Consider the following 24,042-nt stretch of genomic DNA (forward strand, 5'->3'; position numbering starts at 1 on the left):
CATATTCTGGTTTAATAGGTCTGAGGTAGGGGCAGGGTTCTATAGTATGAAACATTATAGATGTGGTTGAAAAATATTTCCATGAATTTTTTGAAAATCCTCCTTCTAAAAGGTAGAGACTAATCCCCTCCAGTTGAGTGTGAGTTGAAGCTAGTGACCGGCTTCTAATGAACTGTGTGGCAGAAATCGTGACTTCCGTGTATGTGAGACTTCTGAGATTAGGCATAAAAGATACTGTGGGCTTCTTGTGTTTCCCCCAGGTCACTCAGCTGGGGAAAGCCAACAGAGCAAGCAGACAAACTATGTGGACATGAAATAACCCTATGGCGAGGCCCATGTGTCAGGAAACGACGGCCACCTGCCTGGGCATCAGGAAATGACAGCCCTGTGTGTGAGTCATCCTCTAACAACCCAGCTAAACTGCTCTCAAATTCCTTTCTCAAGACTCTGCATGATACAGTACCTGTCTGTTGTTATAAACTCCAAAGTTCTGGGATACTTTGTTACACAGCAATAGATAAATGATTGATACAGGTGCTCTGAATACCACATTTTGTCAAATTATTGGACTCAGCCAATGAAAGGAATCCTAAACCATACCTGGAACAAATATGCTCTGGCTCTAACAATAGGCTGTTGGATGGATGATTCCTTCTTTATATGCAAGAAAATTATACTTAAGAAAAGGTCCCCAAATTAGTCTTAGAGTAAAATTTCCAACTGCCCAAAAAGGGAGCAAAGAAGGGAGGGAAGGAAGAGAGGGAAGGAGGAAGGGCTAAGTAAAAGCAGTGCAGCAGAGAAGAGTCCAAGCAGCCCCCGCTGCACCAGTCAGTGGGTTCCTACCGAGGGCAGGCTCTGTTTCGTCTGGTGTCCCCTCTTCAACTGTGGACTCTTCTACTTTCACCAAAGGTGTTCTGCCCTTTAGTGAGGGCTCGCTGGAAACTTTCTGAGGTTCCTTCTCAGGGTCTTTTCTCTCAGATTCCACTCTGACTTCTCTCTTGACAGGGCGGATGTTGCCGGGGGAGGGGGGCCGGAGCTGAGCAGGGGCAGCTTTGACTGGTCCAGGAGGTGTGGCGGGTGCTGGTCTGGGGGTGCCAGGCAGATGGGGAAAGGACTTGGATGGGAGCCTGGGCAACAGACAAAGAGAAGAGGGAACATGAGGACGGGCTCGCCAGAACCCCCCTTTCTCCACATCTCTACCATGTACCAGTCTTGGAATACCAACACCAAAAGAAATGAAGGTATTGAGCTGCGTGAGCACATCTCTCACATCTTACATGGCAAACATGTAAGATCTAAAGTATTTGCTTTAGAGGTTCCTTCCAGGCTTCTTTTTTCTTTCCTCTGAGGAAAAATGTCACTCCCTAAGAGAAGGCTAAACAATGTGGGGAGAACAGTTTCTTTTCAGAGCCAGAGGACAGACACTACTAATTATCCAACATGGAACAACACTGCCAGGCTCTTATATTTCACTTACCAAAGTCGGGAGGAAGCTGGTGATCTGGCTTTGGGATGAGATGGAGACAGAGACCTTTGGCTGCCGGATGTGAGGTGGAAGGGCACATTTTCTCTCTCCTTCTCTCTTTTATAGCCCTAAGTTCAGAGAAACACAATAATTAGATTTTTCCACGAGCAGGACAATCACATTCATAGTATCCTACAGTGAAGCTGTAATCCACTGAATGACCTGGAAAATTTCCAGCCTTTGCCATATATATCTATTCCACCCCAACAAAAGGCCTTTATTAGGTTAAAACTGAACCTTATAATTGAATCAACACAATCTGACACTAATAAGAAGGTTCTGGAAGTGTGATCTGGATGTGTATTTGTAAAAAACAAAGCAAAAACACACTTTTAGAAAGCACCTATGCTTTCTGTCTAAAACTGCCTGGACCAAAATCTCTCATATTCTGGTATAGTCCAAACAAAGGTCAAAATAAAGGTCACTTCCAGCTTATCCTCCCTACCTTTGTCCCTTTTAAATCTTTAGCATTTTTCTTTTTTTCACCCTGGAACACACTACAGCTCAGTCTTTTTTTTTTTTTTTAATTTACATGTCTGCTATATCAGATGTTAATTTTTTCTTTATACTAATGAATATAAATAAGTCCTCCCTTACCTAGTGTCCTCTCGCCCTTGAAGGAAAAGTCAGACCCAAGGTGAGGAATTTTAGCTATTTTTGGCCTTCTTCATTGGGGATGAAATAAGAATCTGACAGTGGGCTGAACTATCTGCCCTCCTCTGACTGCACACTAGGAATTAGCCAGAGAAATGATACCTTTCCCAGGTTGAAATGGGCAAAAGGAAACCCAGAAGCATTCTGATAAAGTCAACCAAGACAAAAAACAAACAAGGAACACGGCAAGAGAGACTCATTCCAAGTGTCTGAAACATGGCTGACAGTGTTCTGCGAGGGCAGTGAATGCTTGCTAGAGACACCTGTGTAGATGTCTAGCAGTCCTTCAGTCGGTGGGATCCTTGCAGGAGCTCAGGCTGAGGTTGTTAGAGAAGAGACAGAACATCATCTGGCTTCAGAGCCAACAAGCTGGTGTGTACCTTCTTTTCCTTCCTGCCTGACTTAAGCATCACCTACCTTCTCCATCACCTGCCACCCCCACCCCACCCCCGACTTTGTTCCCTTCAGCACTTCTTCTAACTGCTTCTCTTTTCCTTAGTAATATCCCAAAAGATGGGCTAGACTATAGGTGGGGGAAAACACCTCACTGTCAAATAATACTCGACATTTCCCCAGAATAAACACATGAAGGATGGGGCAGGAAAGAGCTTCACAGGGCATGTCCCCCTTTATATCACTTGCAGCTGCATGACCACCTTCTGTCCCCATCTCTGGTACCAGAAGGCAGGAGGCAGAGTCTCAGAGAACACTTGCAGTCCTTGGGTAGCTGAAGCAGTAGCCACCATATGGAACGCTCTTTGCAAGAGTACAGGGTGGTAATTATGCTTCCCTTCCCAAGGGAGGTTGGGGTTAAGTAGCTTGAATTGCTTTTCTTTTTCTCAAAACATTTTAATGTGGCTAAAGTCACAAATGTCTTTCTGTTGGTCTCAGACTCAATCACTTATTTGAGTTCCACACATGTGAAGGTGCTCCTAATTCTTATCCTGATCTGAGTTAATAGCCAGTGGTTTGTATAATAATCTTTCCTGTTAATACTTTCCACAAGACTAAGTTGGAAACATACACAGCAAGCTGCCCATGTCAATGGTCTGGACAACTTACCAGCAGGACAAAGACTTTAATTTTACAGTTAGAGTTAGGTTTAGAATACAAATAACCTACAAGAGAGACAATATAAACAGATATCCCAAGGTAGCACTGTACAAAAGAACTGGGATGATAGAAATATTCTGCATCTACACTGAGTAAAATGGTAGCCACTAACCAGATTTGGCTATTTGAATTTGGACCTAAATTAATTAAAAATTAATGTTAAGTTCAGTCTCACAAATGTGTTTCAAGTGCTCAAGAGCAGTCAGTTGAATTTAGATAAACCAAATAAAATTAAAAAGAAAATTAAGAAAACAATACCATTTACAACAGCATCAAAAAAAGACTATGTAGGAATAAACTTAACCTAGGACATGGAAGACATCTATGGTAAAAACTAGAAGGCACTGCTGAAAGAAATTAAAGAAGATGCAACATATGTTCACAGGCTGGAAGACTTGTTATTGGTAATATATCACTACTTTAAGCAATCTATAGAATCAATACAATCTTTATCAAAAGGCCACATCATCTTTTTTTTTTTTTTGGTCAGAAATAGAAAACTCCATCCTAAACTCATATAGAATCTCATGGGACCCTGAATAGACAAAACAGTCTTGAAAAAAGAACAAAGTTGGAAGTCACATTTTCTGGTTTTAGAACATATTACAAAGCAATGGTAACCAAAACAATGTGGTACTGGCATAAAAACAGACTTAAAGACCAACGAACAGAACAGACCACCAAAAATAAAACCTTGAGTATACGGTCAAAGGAGCCTTGACAAAGGTGCCACGACCACTTAATGGGGAAAAGATAGTCTATTCAACAAATGGTGCTGGGAAAACTAGATGCAAAAAAAAAACATGCAAAAAAATGTACTTGGACCCTTACCTTATACCACATACCTTATACCACATACAAAAATGAACTCAAAATGCTTAAAAAACCGAAATGCTAAGACTTCAAACTATAAAATTCCCAGAAAAAAAAATGGGGAGAGTCCTAATATTGGATTTGGTAATAATTTCTTGGATATGACACCAAAAGCACATGTAACAACAACAACAACAACAACAAAAATAGAAAAATGGGACCACAAACTTAAAAACTGCATCAAAGGATACAATCAACAGAGTAAGAAGGCAGCCTAAAGAATGAGAGAAAATATTTGCAAATCACATATCTGATAAGGAATAGCCATAATATATAAAAACTCCAATAAAATTAAAAATCAGATTAAAAGACTAAAAATTAAGGTTAAAATTATGGGGAAGGGACTTGCTTGGATTTTTCTCCAAAGATGATATACAGGTGGCCAACAAACACACAGAAAGATGCTCAGCATCACTAACTATTGGAGAAATGCAAATCGAAACCATAATGAGATCATCTCACGCTCCTTAGGCTACTATTTAAAAAACAAAACATATTGCTGATGATGTGAAAAAGTGGAAGATCTTGTACCTTGTTGGTTAGAATGTAAATAAATGGTATCGTCACTATGAAAAACAGTGTAGCAGTTACTTAAAAATAGAATTACCATAAGATCCAACAATCAGGTACGTATTCAAAAGAACCGAAGGCAGGATCTCAAAGAGATATGTGCATACCCATGTTCACAGCCATGCTATCCACAATATCGAAAAGGAAGAAGCAACTCAAATGTCCACCAACAGATGAACAGATTAACAAGATGTGGTGTGTCAATCCATATGTGTGAGTGTATATGCACATACACAGTGGAGTGTTACTAGTCTTAAAAAGAAAGGAAATCTTGTCACATGCTACAATATGGAAGGACAGACTTAATACGCTAAGTGCAAGTAGTCACAAAAGACAAACGCAGCATGGTTTCATTCATGAAGGTATCTAGTGTAATCAAATTCATAGGAGCAGAAAGTCAAATGGTGCTTGCCAGGAGCTGAGGGATAAGGAAATGGAAAGTTATTGCTTAGTGGGTACAGTTTCAGTTTTGCAAGATTTAAAAAGTTCTGGAGATTGGTTGCATAACAATGTAAATATACTTAACACTTTTGAACTGTGCACTTAAAAATGGTTGAGAAGGTACATTTTGTTTTTTGTCACAATTAAAAATTGTTTAAAAGATAAATTTAAGATTTGATCTGTCAGTCTCATTAGTCACATTTTCAAGTGCTTGGTTGAATTCTGCAGTGCAGTTCTGGAATATAAATTATGTGAGTCGTTTTCTGACAGTAAGTATTTGCCTAAATATTTAATTGTAAAGAAATGAAAAGGTAGCCAATAGATCAAATACAGGAGGAAAGAGGCACGGAAAAGACAAAACAAGACTGGTGAGAAAATACAGGTTGTGGATCAAGTGATGACAAATCCCACTCATTTAATCTGTTGGAGGATTGGCTCTCACACTTTCCTCCTGGTGTGTTAATTTTCCTTTTAATCTCTAACAAGATATTTTTCCTTTGGTAAACACTTTTCCCTACCCAATAAGTGTTCAGTGTTCAGGGCCAAAGCTGTTCTGCTTGACTATTGCTATTTGGCCACAGCTAGGCTTTCTAAAGCATCAACGTGCTAATGGATGGTAAACTTCCCAGACTTCAAAGGTAGTTTCACTTCTGGCTTCAAGGGCTGGAGGTCTGACTCAATCATGAATTAAACGTTGATTCCTGAAAGCTTGAGGGGCTTGAAAGAAAACTGCCTATAGGCAAAGCCATCAAACTCTCACAACTCTTGAATTATCCTCAAAGGTCTAAGCAAAATCATTTTAAATGTCCATCAGCTTTATACATTTGAACTGCTCTGGGAAGTTAAGATTGAAAAAAGCATTGTTCCAGCCTTTCATGGGTCATGCTATTACCACGAGAGAGGGGCAATGAGATCTCCTGGTTGACTGGGGGGTCCTTTAACACTAAAATACAGATGTCTACATCTTTCAACAGGTGCCAAATGATACATGGCTTAAAGAAGAAGAAACATTCCTGGAGACATACAAGTGACCTCATTGCATTTACAGCATGGTGAAAATTGAGGTTAGTTCAGCCACCCTGCCAGTAACAACAAATACAAATTATATTCTTCACTTGCAAAATGTGACTCTGTAACAGAACCCAACAGCCTTTCAAGAATTACTTAGCAGGTAATTAGTGTTTTCAAAATACTCTGTCACTATATTTTAAGATCTGGGCCTTGACACGGATTAGCTAAACAGACAAAAAGTCTTTATCTTGCTTTTTAGTGAACCACATTTAGAAGGCAGCCAGCTTCTGGATATGGTTGGGATAAAATGCAAAGGCAGCAGTCTAGGCCCACTTCCCCTTCAGAGCTTTTCCTACTTTCACACTTAAAGTATGGCTGGTATAGCAGTGATTTGTTTCAAAGCACTCAGATGGCAGTCTAGCCACTCAGACATGCTTGAACAAAGAATGGTTTTCCTCTTCAAATTTAGATTTTCTGTGGGAGTAGAATCCCCAAGTGGGGACAAAGTGTAGGAGCAGGACCACTCAGTCAGGCAGACTCAAGACTGGTGGGTGGATGTGATGATGGATGTTGGCATAGCCCGCTCTGATAGCCACACTGCACCTTGGGGCGGTGTCCAGTCTGCACAAGAACAGCAGACTTGTGCTCACCAGACTCACCAGGCTTGCTTCCCAAGAGCTACTCACCGCTGTGCCGTGAACAGTCCTCCTCCGCGCGGAGCCCTCGGGTGGTGTTACAAAGAATTTTGGTCGCTCCAGTGGATTTCTAGAGTGTGCAGCTCTGTAGGGCGTGATGTTGATGGGGCTGCAAGATGCTGAACGAGGACAAATGGGGATAACTAGGGTGCAGGTGATTGTTTTACACACAAGAGTGCCAGAGGAGCAGTTGAAGGAAAGCCAAAAGCAGGATCAGGACAAGGAGCAAAGCAGAGATAGAAAGAAAAGTAGGGAGAAGTGTTATTACCTAAAGGCCTCCAGAACCATCACGCTCAATTCTCCTCACGGTCCTGTTTACAGTGTGTCCAAAAGGAGGGCACGTCCAAGTGAAAATCAGGAATATATAAACTATTTGGCTATTTAAATACTTTAATTAAAGATACAGACGTCAGCCATACAGAAAGCAATGGCCTTATATTCCTATAAACAGATGGTTCTGGTAAAATGCTATATTAGTGACATAATTTTAAGATAAGGATTGTTTATAATCAGATTTTTCCTAATTAGCTTTCAGATGGAACAAAAGGTGGAAAGACAGCAAGTGAGCAAGCAGGCAAGCAAGATATACTGCAGCTATTTTGGGAGTAGAATTCAACAGCCAGTGGGGACAAAAAGCAACTGAACTTTTAAAATGTTAAATGACCAAGTCTCATCAGGTGTTAAGACTTGCTACAAGAATAACTAATAATTTCCAGAAAAAAAATTCTGTAAATGTTTTATCTACTTAAAGGCAAATCAAATGCATGCTTTTGGGTTTTCCCAAAAGCCAAGGCATTGGATGGTTCACAACAAGCAGAGGAACGTATAGGGAAATGGGATGTCATCATTTAAAACGGTGAAGAGAACATGAATTATGTTAGAATTGCCAAAAATAAAGTTGAATCATGAACGGCTGTTACAGTTTTACTTAAGATGAGATTTTTGTTTTGTGAAAACCACATAGTTTCTGACCTTACTTTCAAAGGAACATTGTTATTAATCAAGTGGTTGATTCTGAGTAACAGTGGGGTTAAAGAAACTCACAGAACACAGGATAGGTATCAGACATTTGGGTACTAATGATCCAAGGTTCACTTTCCTATTTCATCCAGAAATCTCGTTTTCTAGGTAAGTAAGACAAACATGACTACTGAAGGGAATACTATGTATCTGGACCATGTTATGACTTTACCCAACTCTTGCCATTGTAGCCACTCTTTAAAGAAACTATTACATCAACTGAATATAATAGTATTTAGTTAATAAATTCAAAACTCAATAGTTCATAAGACAAATTCAATCTTAATTTCAGAATTATAGTTAAAAATATGTTATTTTGGTTTACTCTATAGACAGAAAGTCCATCAGATTGCGTCTTCACCCTCGTGTTCTCTTTCATTAAATACCTTGCAGCATCTTGTGGTTATCACTGAATGGTCAAGGCAGTGGATCGACTGGAAACAGCACTCTTTTTCCATCATCTGAAAACAGAACTCTTATTTCTTGGATAAGCTGCATTCCTTCAGTTCTCCTCAAAAGATATATGTCTTACTTGCAAACTGACATACAGGTCTGCTTCAGACCTTAATGGTGAAGGAAGTTTCCTTTATGTTGTGAAGGAGACCCTCTCATCTTTTGGCTTACTGTGATCACAGGCAAAACGATTTGAAAACTTAACCTTTTCTTAAGTGCCACAACAAAGCACTTGTCCTTCCCAGACAAGGAAGGAGTTCATTAATGCAAACCCCCTCCAATCCAATCCAATGCCTTTAAAGATGAACATCCTAGCACCAGGCACTTCTGTGGGATTTATGAGCAAGAGAGGCACACACAGCCCAGGGCGCAGCCAGAGGTCATTAACTGCTCAACGATCAAGAAACCCTAGATGACAGCCTTTCTCTGAGGCCGTGGGTCTGACACTGAAAAAGGAATGAAGCCCAGAAATATGATTTCTTTTTCCTCTAGTGGGAAGTAATAATTTCAGGGGGTATCTATGGAACATTTCCTGAGACCATCATGGCTGTAAACTGATCTCATCATGTCGTTGGCTCATTCTTTATTACAGTGCTGAGTGAATATGAAGGAAAGGAAGAAACCTACCTGACATAGTTTATACAAAAATCCTTGAATTTAACTGTTCACGAAATATTGTCTGGTTAATTCTGAGGAGACTACATTTCATGGAATTCATTGCTGTTCTTAACAGCAACTACTGAAAAACCTGAAACCTTTAAATCAATAGTTCTAATGATCTTGCCTTTCTGAAGGAAAAGGAAGAGCAATATGTGTTTTTTTCTCCAGAGAGTGCCCTCCATATCCCAAAGTAGTCTTATTAAACATAAAATTTCTTTTATGGAAATGTCTTTGAGCAAGTCTTCTTCAGTATCTATATTTCTTTCTACTTTTGGTAGTAAGTATGCATTAATTTAACGCATTTGGATTTTCTATTTGAAATAATGGCTGCAGAGAAAAGATAATGCAGTTCATGTGGCTGATGTACAACAGAGAGAATAACCACATGGTAGAATAACATTGATTAAGTGCTTACTATGTGCAGGTACTATTCTAAGCGTCTTTTTGCTTATGTTAATTCATTTAACCCTGAGCTCCAATAAGCACATATATCTTAAATGTATTTTTAAAAAATGGGCAAGGAAAAATCAACCCAAAGCAGTGTTCACAAATGAAACATATGAGACTGATTTCCAGTTTTCAACTGCTCTTATTACTTGTTCTGGGAATTTACAATCACTGGACACCCTAGGGGTAAGGGTGGCTGTTTTGATCTGCTATTATAACCCTGGCTCTAGATGTAGGTCATCCTCTTGCCAATGGCAATTGGATATAAGGTGAACTGAAGGAAAGACATTAAAAATAGGAAGACAAGAAAAAAAATCAAGGAGAGGAGTTGGAAAAATAAAAGTGATGGGAAAGTGTTTTTTGACAAGATAAATGTGAGAGATATTAACATAAATAATTTTAAATGGAAAATTTTAAACACCACAGTTTTGGTTCATTAAATATAAGCTGTATCAATGCAATAATAGGTAACAATGATCTAAGGAAAATATTAATAAAACAAACAAGTTAAAGGCTATGTACGGCATTGCTTCACACTAAAATAAATGACAAAAATGTATCAGTTTGTGAAAAGGAGGATGTAAAAGTTGGAAACAAGAGCCAGTTAGCAGATTAAAAAGCCCCTTGATTGAGCATAATGATGACGGAAGGTGGAAAGATGGGCAAGTCAAATGGGTGGAAAATGAGGAAATGGTGTTGGAGGAGACTAGAGGAAGAGTGAAAGAATTGACAAAGGTTAGTGATGACAGAAATAGCAAAGGAAGACAGTTTTTTCTTTTTTTTTTAGCTGTGAGGCAGTCCTTTAGTATGAAACAACACACAGTGGAGGTTCAGAAGCACAAGAGACAAAACTATTTGGATCCTATGAAACATGACTGAAAAGCAGTTTCAAAGGTTCTTCAATTAGCTGGACATAAGAAAAGCGTTCATGACTTGTATGTATGTGCAACAAAATGGGCATAAAAATAAATTATCTTGTACTCTTTTCTCCAGAAAAATCTCAGATGCAATGTGACAGCTGACAGAAGAGCTGCTTTACAGAAAGCACAGATCGCTGTGGTCCAGCTAGTTGAATGCACGATGGTACACAGAGCATCACAAGGGTGCCAAGGACAGAAGTACATCTAAGATCTAGTCCACCTCAGTGGCTCTGGTGCAAGTCACTTATTGTCAATCTCTTGCTTTCCACAGGAAGGTTGTGGGAATGCCTGTACTTGCTTTCTTGACTGCCTCCCAGGGGTACTGTGAGAAGTCAGGTTGACACTCGCTCACTGGGCACTATAGATGAAAGACATCATAAAACTACCAAGAGTTATTATTTAAAAAAAAAAAAAAAAGAGGGCTAGTGAACATGAAGAGGCTTGCAAAGGCAAAGCCTTTTGAAAGGGAGCTTTATGAGGAGGCAATGCAGTTGCCTACATACCAAAGATGAGGGCTGGTCACATGGATATTTGGGAAAACCCAAGTCAACTCACTGTGAGAGACACATTGCCAAAAGCCTAATATGTATGTTTCTTTCCAGCTAGGTGTAGACTATACGAACTTCTCATTAAACTAATTGGCTCATTCAGACATGTTTTACATTTTGAAAAAGTAGAGGAGTTACAACTAATTATAATGACTAGTACTTGGCACATTTTACATATTTTCAAAGTAATGTAACAACTAAGAACACTGTAATTAGCCTTCTCCACAACTCTTAAGAGTTTTGAAAGGGTACTATTCCTCGATTACATATAAAAGCCTAGCCCAGGGAGGATAAGTGGCTAGCCCATGGCCACATTTATGAAACACTATGCTTAAATAGGCTTGTGCTTTGATATTGTCCCCAAGTCCACAAAGTAGTATTCAATCTTAAATTATTTCTACCTTTGATCATCTCCTCAGATGCGAAGGCAGAAAGGAAGGGAAGGAATAGGATTCTGTAGCAACAGTTATGAACTGACAGAAGCTTCTGGAGCCACCTGATCACAGGGAGGAACGTCCTTTGTCCGCCTGGCATCTGGTGTCCAGACAAGATGCTAAGATGGAAGCGCAGAGGAACAATGCCAGGGGCATGAAACCAACACCAGCACACACATTTCCAACGCCATCCCACCAGGAGGAGGAGAAGCACACAATGGGAAGAACTGAGATGTGATTAGATGAAAATGGGGTGGCTCAGAGAGGGCTTCTAAAGGAGGACTTTACCTCACTGAGAGTTGCACCTTGACAGTTTTACCTGAATTTCCAGACAAGGCCGCTGTGCTTTTACTTCTGGCCAGGAACGCATGTGTGGGCGTCAGCAGTCTGTTAACCACGCTGCTCTCCCACGGGCTGAGCTGCAGGCGGCGAGCTAAACGTCACCACATAAGCGAGATGTTAGAAGCGTTCTTTCCAGGGGCGAGGCGGGTGCAGGGCATAACCCCTTTCACTTCCCAGGCCTCGGAGAGGAACCTCGACAAGAGAGGCTTGTCTGGGGAGGAAGGTGGTACAGAATTGGGGCAGGAGGGACTCTGCTTAGAGGAGCGGCTATTCCATAAGGTTGGCTCTCTTCAAGGTGTTAAGTCTGTGGCAGGCTCTATATTAGGTTTATGGACATGGCTTTTGCTAACCACCTGCCTATGGAGTCAACAGGTAACAAAACAGAAGGACCATTTCAAGCGGGTTTGGCATGTTTCTCTGAGTCTATCGAACCTAGCTGCCCTCATCGGGATGGGCGGTGGGCTAAGGCATACACCTCAGCCAAAGGGCGTTTTAAGTATCCTGCATGTCAAGTTCAACACAGGCTTGGGCAGCTTAATGTGAGACTGGAAATATGTAAATAAAGATAGAAAGGGTCTCCATTAGATTTTGCTACATCTCCATGAACTGCCACCTGGGTAACTGGGAGGGGCGGAATTAGATATAATAAAATGAAAGAGGACTCATGTAAAGTTCTGTATAGAACTTTTGTCTTCCTCATTCAGCAAGCAGGTTCTTGCCTGGTTTGGCAAGAACATAAAACTTTTGATGAAGGATAAGGATAAAGCTGAACATAAAATTAAGATAGAAAAGCCAAAATCCAATATGATCATAATGTTGGAAATTACTAGTGGGTGTGTGAAGAATCCAGAAAATAAATTTAAAATGATACGATGCAGTAGAGTCCCAAATTGTACCAGGGCTTCGCAAGACCACTGTTAGGAAATGAATGCTAATTACAAATACATTACTTTGCTTATGTTATTACCTTCCAGTAATGGTCTATAAAAATACAGAAGCTACTTTCCAAAGGTATCAGGAAAGAAGCTTGCAAAATCCTACAAATATCACTAAAATAAAGTGATCATATAGACTTGACCCTTGAACAACACAGCTTGAACTGCACAGGTTCTCTTATATGTGGATTTTTCCCACTAAGTATACTGTTGCCCTTGGTATCCATGGATGCAGAACCTGGAAATGCAGAGGGCTCACTATGGGGCTCAAGCACGTGAGGATCTGGGTGTCTGCCGCAGTTCCTGGAACTAACCTCCCATGGATACCAAGGGAGGCCTGTATATTTTAGAACATATTCCCAAATCATTTATAAAACCTTTAAAACTGTCTAAACCTGACAAGGCTACTCTGTTCTACACCGCAAACAGCAGGTGCAAGTCCTCTGGCCTCTGGAGCAACTATTCTTATAATAATTTTTTATATATGTTATATTTTAAAGAAATGACTTCTAACTTCCAGAAAATTAATTTTAGTTAATAGAAGCCATCCAGTGTTAAAGGTTGTTATAAAAAATATCTGCTATTTCAAAGGGAGGTACCAACCTCCAGTAAGTACCTTAATTACCTGACTTTATTTTAAATGAGTAGCCATTTTGATCAGGCACTGGAGAATTTAAGAATTAGTGAATAGTTTATTAGATTTTCTGGGTTTTGGGGGGAGAGTCTTCATGGTTAAATTAAACCTTATCTATTGATATGAAGACATACATTAAAAACATCTGTTATAAAAACTATTATAATACAGTTGGTAGAATGCACAATAAGATAAGTGCCATTATAAGCTATAGTATGGCAGTGTGTGTGTGTGTGTGTGTGTGTGTGTATCAACAGAACATAATCTAAAAATCTAATCTAAAATTAGAATACATTCAGAGAATTAAATCAGTGGGGAAAGTAATTAGGATTAAATTAAAATCCTCAACAGAATTGTAATTTTAGTAGATGATAAAGGAAAGAAGAGGTGAATATCTCCTTTTCTTAGATAAACTCTGTAGAATAAATGACTCAAAACTTCAGAGATGGTCTATCATTGAAAAGATATGTCTGCTTTTTCTCCTTGATTAAGAAGTTCAATTGCTCTATTTCTGTTTCGTCTTTAAGGCATCAACCAAAGAATCTGCTTCAAATGAAGATCATTAAACATCCTCTTTGACTTGCATTTAAAGCAAATCCAAAGAGATTTGTTTTGACAACTTCGAAACTCTGAATGAAAGATGTTGCTAGGAAAAATATGTTTCCAGTTGTACCATATTCTTAACTATGCCCTGAGCAAGAGAGAAATAGATCTCTTCCACCATAAGATAAATTTTTAGTAAAGGTTAGTACAGGAGAGTTACTTTTTAAAATGTTTTCAACCGAGAAGGGCCTGATCTTGAGATAAGCTGCTGAAGGAAAAAGTATTAATTCTCATGAAACAACTATAGTATTGATCCTCCTTAAGCAGTTAAAATGAGATATTGACAATTCCCTTAATAGACAATCTGGTCCAAGGAGGCAACTAAACATTGCAGATATTTGTGCTGTCCTGTTCCTCCACAAGCAGGAAATCACTATTTAGTTCCTAATGGTGGGTGCCAGGTAGAAATGAGGCACATATTGTTACATCCTGAAATATTCTATGAAATCTTCCTTTTTTTTTCATATGATGGAATAGTTTGAACTAAAACAGTAACAACAACAACAAACCCATTCTCAGGCCAAACAGAACATGCGGGCAGAATTCAGTTTTAGGCCCACCCCCATGTCCTCTAATCTAGTTTCTGAGGGAAAAAAAAATGTATGGACTAATTTCCAGCTAAGAGCAGTCGATTTCCTTCTTATTTTTTTCAAATGCTCTGTCTTCCTTGGGGGTGGGGGTGGGGGGTGGGGCGGGGAAAATTCCCAGTGGCAATATTGTCTCTGTTGCAGCAATTATAGAACTCTTTAGTAATCAGGGGTTTCCTTTAACTAGGGTCATTTTATCAGTCCATGTAACTCTATATCCAGGTGTGATAATCAAAATATTTAAAAACTGATGGGGCAAGGCACAGAGCTGGTAGGTAACACCCTTTAACCCCCTTAGCTCTGGAGAGCCTGGGAAAGCACAGCTTGGGAAAGTGGATATTTACCAACTGGTATGGAAATATTCCAGCATTTTGAATAACCAGCAGAACATTTCAGTTGAATGTCAACTTTGATAGTATCAGAGCTTCAATTTAACATCACCTTTAAGGCCTGTGCTGTAGAGCTGAGAAAGCTCAAACAATCTAGTAATGGAGTACACTCTCTAAAGACTAGACTGTAAAAGCCTCTAATAATTTGATAAGAATGCTTTCTACTTTGATAATAAAGCATAATTAAATTTAACAAATAGATAGCAGAAAAGAAATTATACTAACTAAATTACTTAGATCTCTCAAATTAGAGTAGTTCAAATGCAGAAGATTTCTATTCTCATTAAAAGACAGAGCCTTCTCACTGTGTTACTGAGTGTTCTGCCTAACTAAAAAAAAAATTGCTTCCTGAACTACATGGGAGCCTCTGGATGAACCAGATTTTTCTTCCAGGCTGACCTCACCAGTTAAACCAGAACTGGGTCACAGTTCTTCTGATAAGGGGGCAGAGAAGTGGAACCCCCAAATTTAGTGCTGTCCTCCTTGTCCTTTTAGTCTAGCTTGGCATCAGGTTTTACAGACCTGTATTTGGCTAAGATCAAGTGGTGGTTCAGACGGAAAGCATCTGTCTACAATGTGGGAGACCTGGTGTTTGATCCCTGCGTCGGGAAGTTCCCTGGAGAAGGAAATGGCAACCCACTCCAGTACTCTTGCCTAGAAAATCCCATGGACAGAGGAGCCTGGTGTCCACGGGGTCGCAAAGAGTTGGACACGACTGAGCGACTCCACTTCACCATGATTCAAGGGGCAATTTCCTGGCTCCAGCTATTCACTGCTTGCTGAACTTTCCCTGACCCTTAACCTCACCCAAAGGCAGAGCGGATGGAGTCAGGATTAACCTAAGGAAGGACATCTGTGAAGGAGAGAACTGCAGGTGCAGCACGGCAACAACATGCACTGCGAGCTGGCGATCTCTGCTCCAACCCCTCTGCTCTGAGATTAACCTGCCAGTTATGAAGTCAGGCCCTTCACCTCTCAGGGACTCTGCCATCCAGTCGAGCCATCCACATTTTCCCCAGTTCTAAGGTCCGATTACTTCAGACTAGTCAATCAGATACCGTCACGCGTCAGATACTAGCTGACACAGTACTGTCACTCCATAGAAGTGTGGATAGAATGCTGGTCGGTTTATCCCCACTCCCAACATTGACCCGATTTCAGCTACGGAATCAATAAGCAAGGTTTAACTGAAAATTACTGTGAAATCCCCATTATGGCTTGTCTTAGATCCATGTTCACAAAAATATAAAATTCAAGTGCTAAGTGGCCAATTCCAAAGAAAAGAGGAATAGACAACTGCTAAGAATAGTACGCTATATTTTACACTAAGGGAGTTGGCTTGAAAATAAAGGCTTCTTATGAAAGGAGCTTCAATTCATGATACTTTTCCCTAACACATAAAAGGCCCATCTAATACCAGTGATTTAGGCAAACTAGGTTAAAAAAAAGATTTAGGTTAAAAGGCAAGAATTGGAAGTTGTTCAAACATTTACTGCTTTAAGAGAGTAATTCTAACATCAACACATTATATTATACATTACAATGACACCATAACTTTTATACAATACAAAATATACAGATACACATGCACACACATAGAACAGGCACGCATTACAATCTTTTTCAAAAGACCATAAACACTTCAAAACCCATCAGTGTCTTAATAAAGCACTCAAAATAACCACAATTTGTTACTTTCAAAGAGTATGTGTTTTTATATTGCACAATAATTCTTTGGTTTTTCAAACTGAAAATTGTTTTCATTATGTAAAATAAGCAGCTTATCTTAAAAGCTTGATTTTTCATTCTGTGATATATAAATATGTTGAATGAAACTTTAATTTTACAAGTAACTCAGCATTCATGTACTGTAAATCCATGGGATGAATAAAACTCAAAATTCAAACAAAAGGTTAACTGGAGGACTGTGAATATTGAAATTTTTAGGAGGCTTACATAATGATATTCTTAAAGTTGGGCCATATCCCTTTAAATGAATGGACACCAAAAAAACCAGTCACACACACAAGAAATGCAGTAAGAAAGGTTTGGTTAAAGGAAAAATAAGCTAGCAAAATGAAATCTGCCAACATGAATCATTTAGAAAGATTTTTTAGAACGTTAATGCCTGGAATTCCCCAAGTACAGATGAAAAGTCAAAGACAATCTGATTGAAATGAAATACATGTTCATAACAGATTATTAGCATGTTGGTGGATAAGTGGGTGATTTCTGGAGCTGTAAACTCCTGTACTAAAAACTTGAGAGAAGCACCGCTTTTCATCACTGCTAAATGCAATCATTCAGCCAAGTTCTAAAATGAGAAATGTTCTTGTCGCAAGGAAAATGCTGCTCAGACGTTTATTGCTTTTTTACTCTGAAGTTTTTTTCTTCCTATTTAAGAAACGTAGGGAAAGCAACTTCAGATGCTTATTCTTAGCTGTAAACATCCAGAAAATAAAAGCATTAAGGAAATAACAGAACACTTTGTTTTCCTTTTGACTGTACCTCTATCTGGAGAATTTAGTAAAGTTGCAGATGAAGAGGAGAGCCGCTTGCTAATGACGGGATCAACATGTTTCGAAAGATTCATGGTGGAAACTGACCGCCTGTCTGGATCTAAAACAAATGGAGATAATGCTAATTGACAGCCAGCATGCAGGATTGCAATTTCCTAGTTCACTGATGGAAGGAAAAACTAGGATTGGATGCTTTCAGCTCTATGGCTAGATCTTTACTATAGCACAGTTTTCTAAGTGGACATTTTAAGGTAACTTAAAGGCTAGAAATAATACTCATTTTTCTTATAGGAAAATAGAAATATAGAATAAAAATATTGAAGAACTATTCAGTTCACCAGTTTGTCAGCCAGGGAAATTCAAGCATACGGTTACAATACAACAAACAGAGGAAGACCAAAGGAAAACCAGTGGCGGGCAACGAAAATGACGGAGGCTGCCCATGAAGCAAAAGCAGGTCTACAAGAGGGAATGCCTTCATAATTTCCCAAAGGAGAAACAATGGGGCAGTAACAGTGCTGGTGAGATAGAATGCAAACACCAGGGTCTGTGCATTTGCTGATACTTTTGCTTGTAGAGTCATTTTACAAAGGGCACTAAGTGCACTATAGAAAAACAGATTAATCAGAAACAAAAAAAGCAACACTGCACGTGTGGAAAGGCGGGCCCCTAGAGCATTTCTTTTTTAAAAATCTACTAATGACCAACCCTGTGTGCCTAGATCCCAGAGATGAGTGTGGTTTATAGACACATTATAGAATCAGCCCACAAACTTGCCTAACAATATTGGTGGCCATGCAAAGACAATCAGAATTAAGTTTACTAATAACATTCTAATTGTTGTTGGATAATTTTAGAGTAATTCTTCAAGTTCAAGTTAGAAGAGAAATAATAGCCATAAAAAAGGGAAAAATCAGCTCTGATGGTTTGCTCTCTAAACAGCGGAACCAAGCTGTAACCATGCTCATAGTGTACATCATGTTCCCTGAATACAAGTACATATAATGAAAGTCTAAAAAAACCTCATTATTTATTTAGGATGCAGGGAGTTGTTCTGACCTATATTAGCCAAAGTTAAAGGACTCTTGATGTATTTTGTTTTATTTTCTATGGTTAGCTTCTTCTAAAACTGAACACAAACCATAATATTCCTTGTGGGAGAGGCCTTCAAACCCTGTTCCCACCGGTCTAAACTAACCCTGGTAGTAAATATGTTAAACTTTCTCCCACAGAATAACCACTTCAGGCTATTATTTACAGTGTACAGGGGATAAGCAAGTCTTCCGCCAACATCAGATATTCCTATCTTCTACAAGGACTCATCTTTACAGTTGAAGCAATTAAATTTTTTTAATTTATTGAATTATTATTGATTTATGTGAAGCGATTTAATCATCAAAAGAAAAAAACCAAACATCATTTCTGTGACTCAAATTCACACTTAATGGATGGGCTTTTAAGGGAATCCTAACAAAGAAAAGACTTAGGGTAAAATGTCAAAAGAAACAATGACAAAATGTGAGGTTTAAGGACACAAAGAAGAATGAGAAAAGTTATTTCCAGGACATTTCATAGCAATACATTTTCTGATATTGCTTTATATGTTCAGCTTCAGTTGGGGGGAAACTGTGTCTATATGCAGGCCTATCACATTATGGAGATAAAATATGTATTTTTTATATTAGTTAACAAATAAGAATCTTTAATCTTTTTTTCCCTCTCTGAACAAAACACAAATTCACCAAAAGATTTATGAAGAATTGGATTAAAAAGTATAGTCTTTACAAAGCAGGGCTAGCTGATGTGGGAACAGTCAGACAACACATTGATTTGATCTAGATTAAAGCTAATTTCCAGGATTTGTTTGTTGTGTCTACCACAAGTTAGCATTGTTGTGAAGTAAGGAGTAGGCAAAATGAGCAAGACCTGGTTATTGCTCTTGAGATCTTGGCAAATTATTCTGATCATTGAGAATTTTGGTAAATTCTCATTATTTTCAAAGTTCTCTATTATAGGAGCAATATTCTCCAATCCACAGCCCTAATAAAAAATGATTTATCCAACAGCTCACAAATACAACTCTGAGTGGCAATAACAGAGGTCGTATATTGAATTCTAAGCATGGAAGCAAGAAGTAAAGCTAAGTAACTTGACATCCCCTCAAAAATGTTGGAGGGAATTCCCTGGGAGGCCAGTGGTTAGGGCTCCAAGCTTCCACTGCAGTGGGTATGGATTTGATCCCTGGAAGGAAATGGCAACCCACTCCAGTATTCTTGCCTTGAGAATCCCATGGATGAAGCCTGGTGGGCTACAGTCCACAGGGTCGCAAAGAATCGGACACGACTGAGCGACTTAACTAACTCTTAACTCGGGGGAACTAAGATACTGCATGTCACACACTGCAGCTAAAAAAAAAAAAAAAAAAGCTTGAAAGTCTGCACAGGTTTACCTGTCTCACACACACATGTAAAACATGAAGCCAAACTAAAGGAAAATAAGTATATAAAAGCATATACCATGATGGCTATTTTGTATGGAACAAATATGCAAAATTATACCTAGAATGAAATATCCCATGTAAATGATCCTTATGACCCATTTGATGTGCTCCACTGCAAATACAACTGGGTCATGAAGAGCCAAGGGGGAAAAAACATGCTTTCAAATTTGATTCACTGCATAGGAAAGAAAGTTGTGGCAATATGCTTTTAGATTTTTAAATGATGAGGTTATAGAAGGCACACTGAATGTTAGGAATGAAAGGGAATAGAGAAAACAAACAAAAATCCATAGTTACTTATATGAAAATTGAAAGTGACAATAGCTGTACTGATGGAGGCAGAGTGAAATAAAGCCAAACTGGATGTACTTTGACCTCAGGTGATTTATCAGTGCAAAAACATTTTCTTTAAGGTTTTATCCAAAATGATCATTTAAAGAGAAAGGAAACATATCACAGCTAATTACTTTATTTCAGTACCTTTAAGTCACCCGAGTTATATTATCAACACTTGAGAAACACTGTGCCATGTCCCAGATCTAGGTCTATGCAGTAGGATATTAAGCATGCATTATGACTAAGGTGGCAATGGTTCAGCTATTGATGAACTGGCCCTAGTCTGAGGTGCTAGCTACAGGTCAGGCAATCAGCAAATCACAAGGAGGTCTGTACCAGGTTTTCTAGTACCACCAAAAGTTGTGAAGTGGTGGTCCAGGCCTGCTAAATCGAGAAAGGTGAATGATGATTCAACAAAACCACCTGGGGACAGAATGTAAGACAATGATTTTCCAAAGTAAATTTAAAAAAAAAAAGCTTATTAGACTCACACATATGAAACTGACACACTGTATAAAATTCAAGGTGTATTGAATTTACAGTACAAAAATAAAGCCTTTCACTAAGTCCAAATTTTAGTAGGATTTTAAGTCAATTTAAGTACAAGGAATCACTTGGACATTCACTACTATTTCTAGCTTCAGAAATCTGCACTTCCTCTTGCAGAGCCTTCGTGTTGCATATACTTTAGGATCAGAATACATAAGCTCGTAGGATTGATTCTGAACGGCAACAGTGCTAGGATTCTCGCAGAGAAAAAGGCAAAACTGGTTAACCCATTCCATAATCTTGAAACCCCTATGCAAATAAATTACCCAAATAATGTAGAACTGAAAATAGTTGCTGAGAAAAATTGCACAGATTTCTGTTTCTTTAAAGAACTTTGCAACAAATGAGAAAAGCAGCCTGTGTGGAGGGAGGGAACCTTATCTTCTTATCTCCATCACCCTCTTATCCTCAAACAGTAGAAGCATCATTTCATTGTAGCTTAATTATTTATGCAGGTTTTTTTTTTTTTTTACAAACAGAATAAAAAGGTAACTGTGACTTTAACTGTGATTTAAAAAATAGTAATTTTGGGAAGAAGCTTCTCCATTTACCTGTGTTGTGGATGCTCGGGCTCCCATGGAGAGCACCTCCCCATGACCACCGGTTTTGTTTCTGCTTTGGCTTCTGGCTCCTCTCCATTGTACGCCGCACAACAGCTTCATGACGTTCCTTTAAATGGAACAGAGGAGGTGATGATTAGATTCTACCTGGTTGTTGGAGGATTCTTCAACTTAAGGCAGAGTGGGGTGAGAGGTACTACTTAAATTTCAACCTTAATACTTTTAATACTCAGAAGATTCCTAAACTCTACACTTTAAGGTGAGAGTAGTACTATCAACATGGGGGTGGGTGGGGGGTTACCAAAATTATAGGTTCCAGCTGATAAAGCCCTTGGCATACAGCAGGTACTATTACTATTACCACTGACTTCCCAGGTGGCGCAAGCAGTAAAGAACTTGCCTACCAATGCAGGAGTCGTGAGACGCAGGTTCCATCCCTGGGTCGGGAAGACCTTCTGGAGGAGGGCATGGCAACCCACTCCATATTCTTGCCTGGAGACTCCCACGGACAGTGGAGGCTGGTGGGCTACAGTCCATAGGGTCACAAAGAGTCAGACATGACTGAAGCATCTTAGCACACTACAGGGAATGTGATGCTTTTCCCTCAACTCACATAAGCCCATAGCACACGTCTGTAACACATGTAGTTCTGTATTTAAAAACAGAATCTAGAATCTGAGGATGTGGGTAATCCCAACCCACAATTTAATGGACTGTATGACTTTGTGTGACTTAGCTATTCTGAGTCTAATTCTTCATTTCCACAGAAAGTGGTAATACTCAAAGGCTGAGTAAGAGTTAAATGAGATAATTGATGAGAAAATGTTTATAAATGGTAAAGCCCTACAGAAATCCAGTTGCTGGGATTAAAACTTCAGCATGCATGAAGTAAGCATAAACAAGTTATAGGTCCAGACCGCAGAAATGAGTTTTTAAAGGTCCTGTGGAAACAATGACAATCACATCATTCTCAACTTGATTTCCACACCACAACCTCCCTAGAAACTATCAAAGTGAAAGTTGCTGAGTCATGTCTGATTGTGACCCCCCCATGGACCATAGCCAGCCAGGCTCCTCTGTCCATGGAATTTTCCAGCCAAAATACTGGAGAGGGTAGCTGTTCCCTTCAGTGGATCTTCCTGACCTAGGGATTGAACCCACATCTCCCGCATTGCAGGTGGATTCTTTACTGTCTGAGCCACCAGGGAAGCTACTAGAAACTATGACTGCTGGTAAATTGCTGCCTCAGACATTCTAGCTGGGCATCCTGGCACCTCAGTGGGAAGCCTCACAGTTAATGTGGCATGTTTCTGAAACAGACACGCCTCCCGTGTGTCCCCAGGGCAGCATCTGACCTTGTCCTCCTCGAGCCTCTGCCGTCGCTTCTCCTCCACGGCAGCCCTCCGCCGTTCCTCCTTCAGCCTCTGCTCTTCTAGCTTCTTCTTCCGCTCCTCCAGGTGCTTCTCGTAGTGCTGCCTGGCCCGCTCTTCTCTCTCTAACCAGACGATTTCTCTTGCAGCTTCAGGAGGAAAAACAAGGGAAACCAAACACAGGCAGGATTAAAACCTTAACAGTTGGGGATGTAGAAGTGGCCCACATTTAACAAACATGGATGGGGTCTTTGGTTTTTATTAACCAACCATGGCCTGTGCTTTCCTCAAATTTTCAGGAAAAAAAATACAATTGTTGATGTTGAGCATAATTTAATATGCAAACAATGAGGCAGAAGAAGATGCACTTAATTCTATTCTTTGGGAACTGGAACAGCCCTCCAGTTTGGTACATTATTACTGCAGAAGAAGGCATGCATCACATACTCTAGCCTCAAAGCTCATAGAGATATGATACTCTCAAACCCAGCAGCACCGTCTCTCTCTCATTAAAATATGTGATATCCTTCAGATCGAAAGCATGTGACTTCCTTTCAACATAGCATTGGTTCTGCAAATGTTAAAAGGATTTGGGAGAGTGGATATGTGTATATGTAAAACTGATTGACTTTACTATACAGCAGAAACTAAAACAACATTGTATATCAACTATATTCCAATCCCCAAGTGGCACTAGTGGTTAAAAAAAACAAAAACCAAAAAACCTGCCTGCCAATGTAGGAAACATAAGAAATGTGGATTTAGTCCCTGGGATGGGAAGATCCCCAGGAGAATGGCATGGCAACCCACTCTAGTATTCTTGCCTGGATGATTCCATGGACAGAGGACCCTGGTGGGCTACCGTCCACAGGGTTGCAGAGTCAGACACGACTGAAGTGACTTAGCATCAGTTCAGTTGCTCAGTCGTGTCCGACTCTTTGCGACCCCATGAACTGCAGCACGCCAGGCCTCCCTGTCCATCACCAACTCCTGGAGTCCATTCAAACCCATGTCCATTGAGTCGGTGATGCCATCCAACCATCTCATCCTCTGTCGTCCCCTTCTCCTCCTGCCTTCAATCTTTCCCAGCATCAGGGTTTTTTCAAATGAGCCAGCTCTTTGCATCAGGTGGCCAAGTATTGGCGTTTCAGCTTCAACATCAGTCATTTCAATGAACACCCAGGACTGATCTTCTTTAGAATAGACTGGTTGGATCTCCTTGCAGTCCAAGAGACTCTGAAGAGTCTTCTCCAACACCACAATTCAAAAGCATCAATTCTTCGGCACTCAGCTTTCTTTACAGTCCAACTCTCACATCCATACACGACTACTGGAAAAACCACAGCCTTGACTA

At 39.6% G+C, this 24,042-nt stretch overlaps 1 protein-coding gene across 19 annotated transcripts in view; it reads right to left on the minus strand.

Moving 5' to 3' along the window:
• MAP7 (microtubule associated protein 7) overlaps positions 1-24,042 on the minus strand; it is a 180,257-nt gene that overhangs the window by 15,929 nt on the left and 140,286 nt on the right. For 10 of the 19 annotated variants that reach the window (XM_060419728.1, XM_042253520.1, XM_060419726.1 and 7 more), the window contains exons 4-10: positions 22,674-22,837; positions 21,310-21,427; positions 17,363-17,473; positions 11,684-11,797; positions 6,874-7,001; positions 1,478-1,593; positions 844-1,127 (exon numbers count right to left, since the gene is read on the minus strand). In XM_060419728.1, coding sequence (XP_060275711.1) covers positions 844-1,127; positions 1,478-1,593; positions 6,874-7,001; positions 11,684-11,797; positions 17,363-17,473; positions 21,310-21,427; positions 22,674-22,837 — 1,035 coding nt within the window. The remainder of the gene's footprint in view (positions 1-843; positions 1,128-1,477; positions 1,594-6,873; positions 7,002-11,683; positions 11,798-17,362; positions 17,474-21,309; positions 21,428-22,673; positions 22,838-24,042) is intronic. The other 9 variants (XM_060419735.1, XM_060419733.1, XM_060419732.1 and 6 more) reach the window with 1 other exon arrangement.

Source organism: Ovis aries, chromosome 8 (assembly GCF_016772045.2).
Source record: "Ovis aries strain OAR_USU_Benz2616 breed Rambouillet chromosome 8, ARS-UI_Ramb_v3.0, whole genome shotgun sequence".
NCBI classification, from domain to species: domain Eukaryota; kingdom Metazoa; phylum Chordata; class Mammalia; order Artiodactyla; family Bovidae; genus Ovis; species Ovis aries.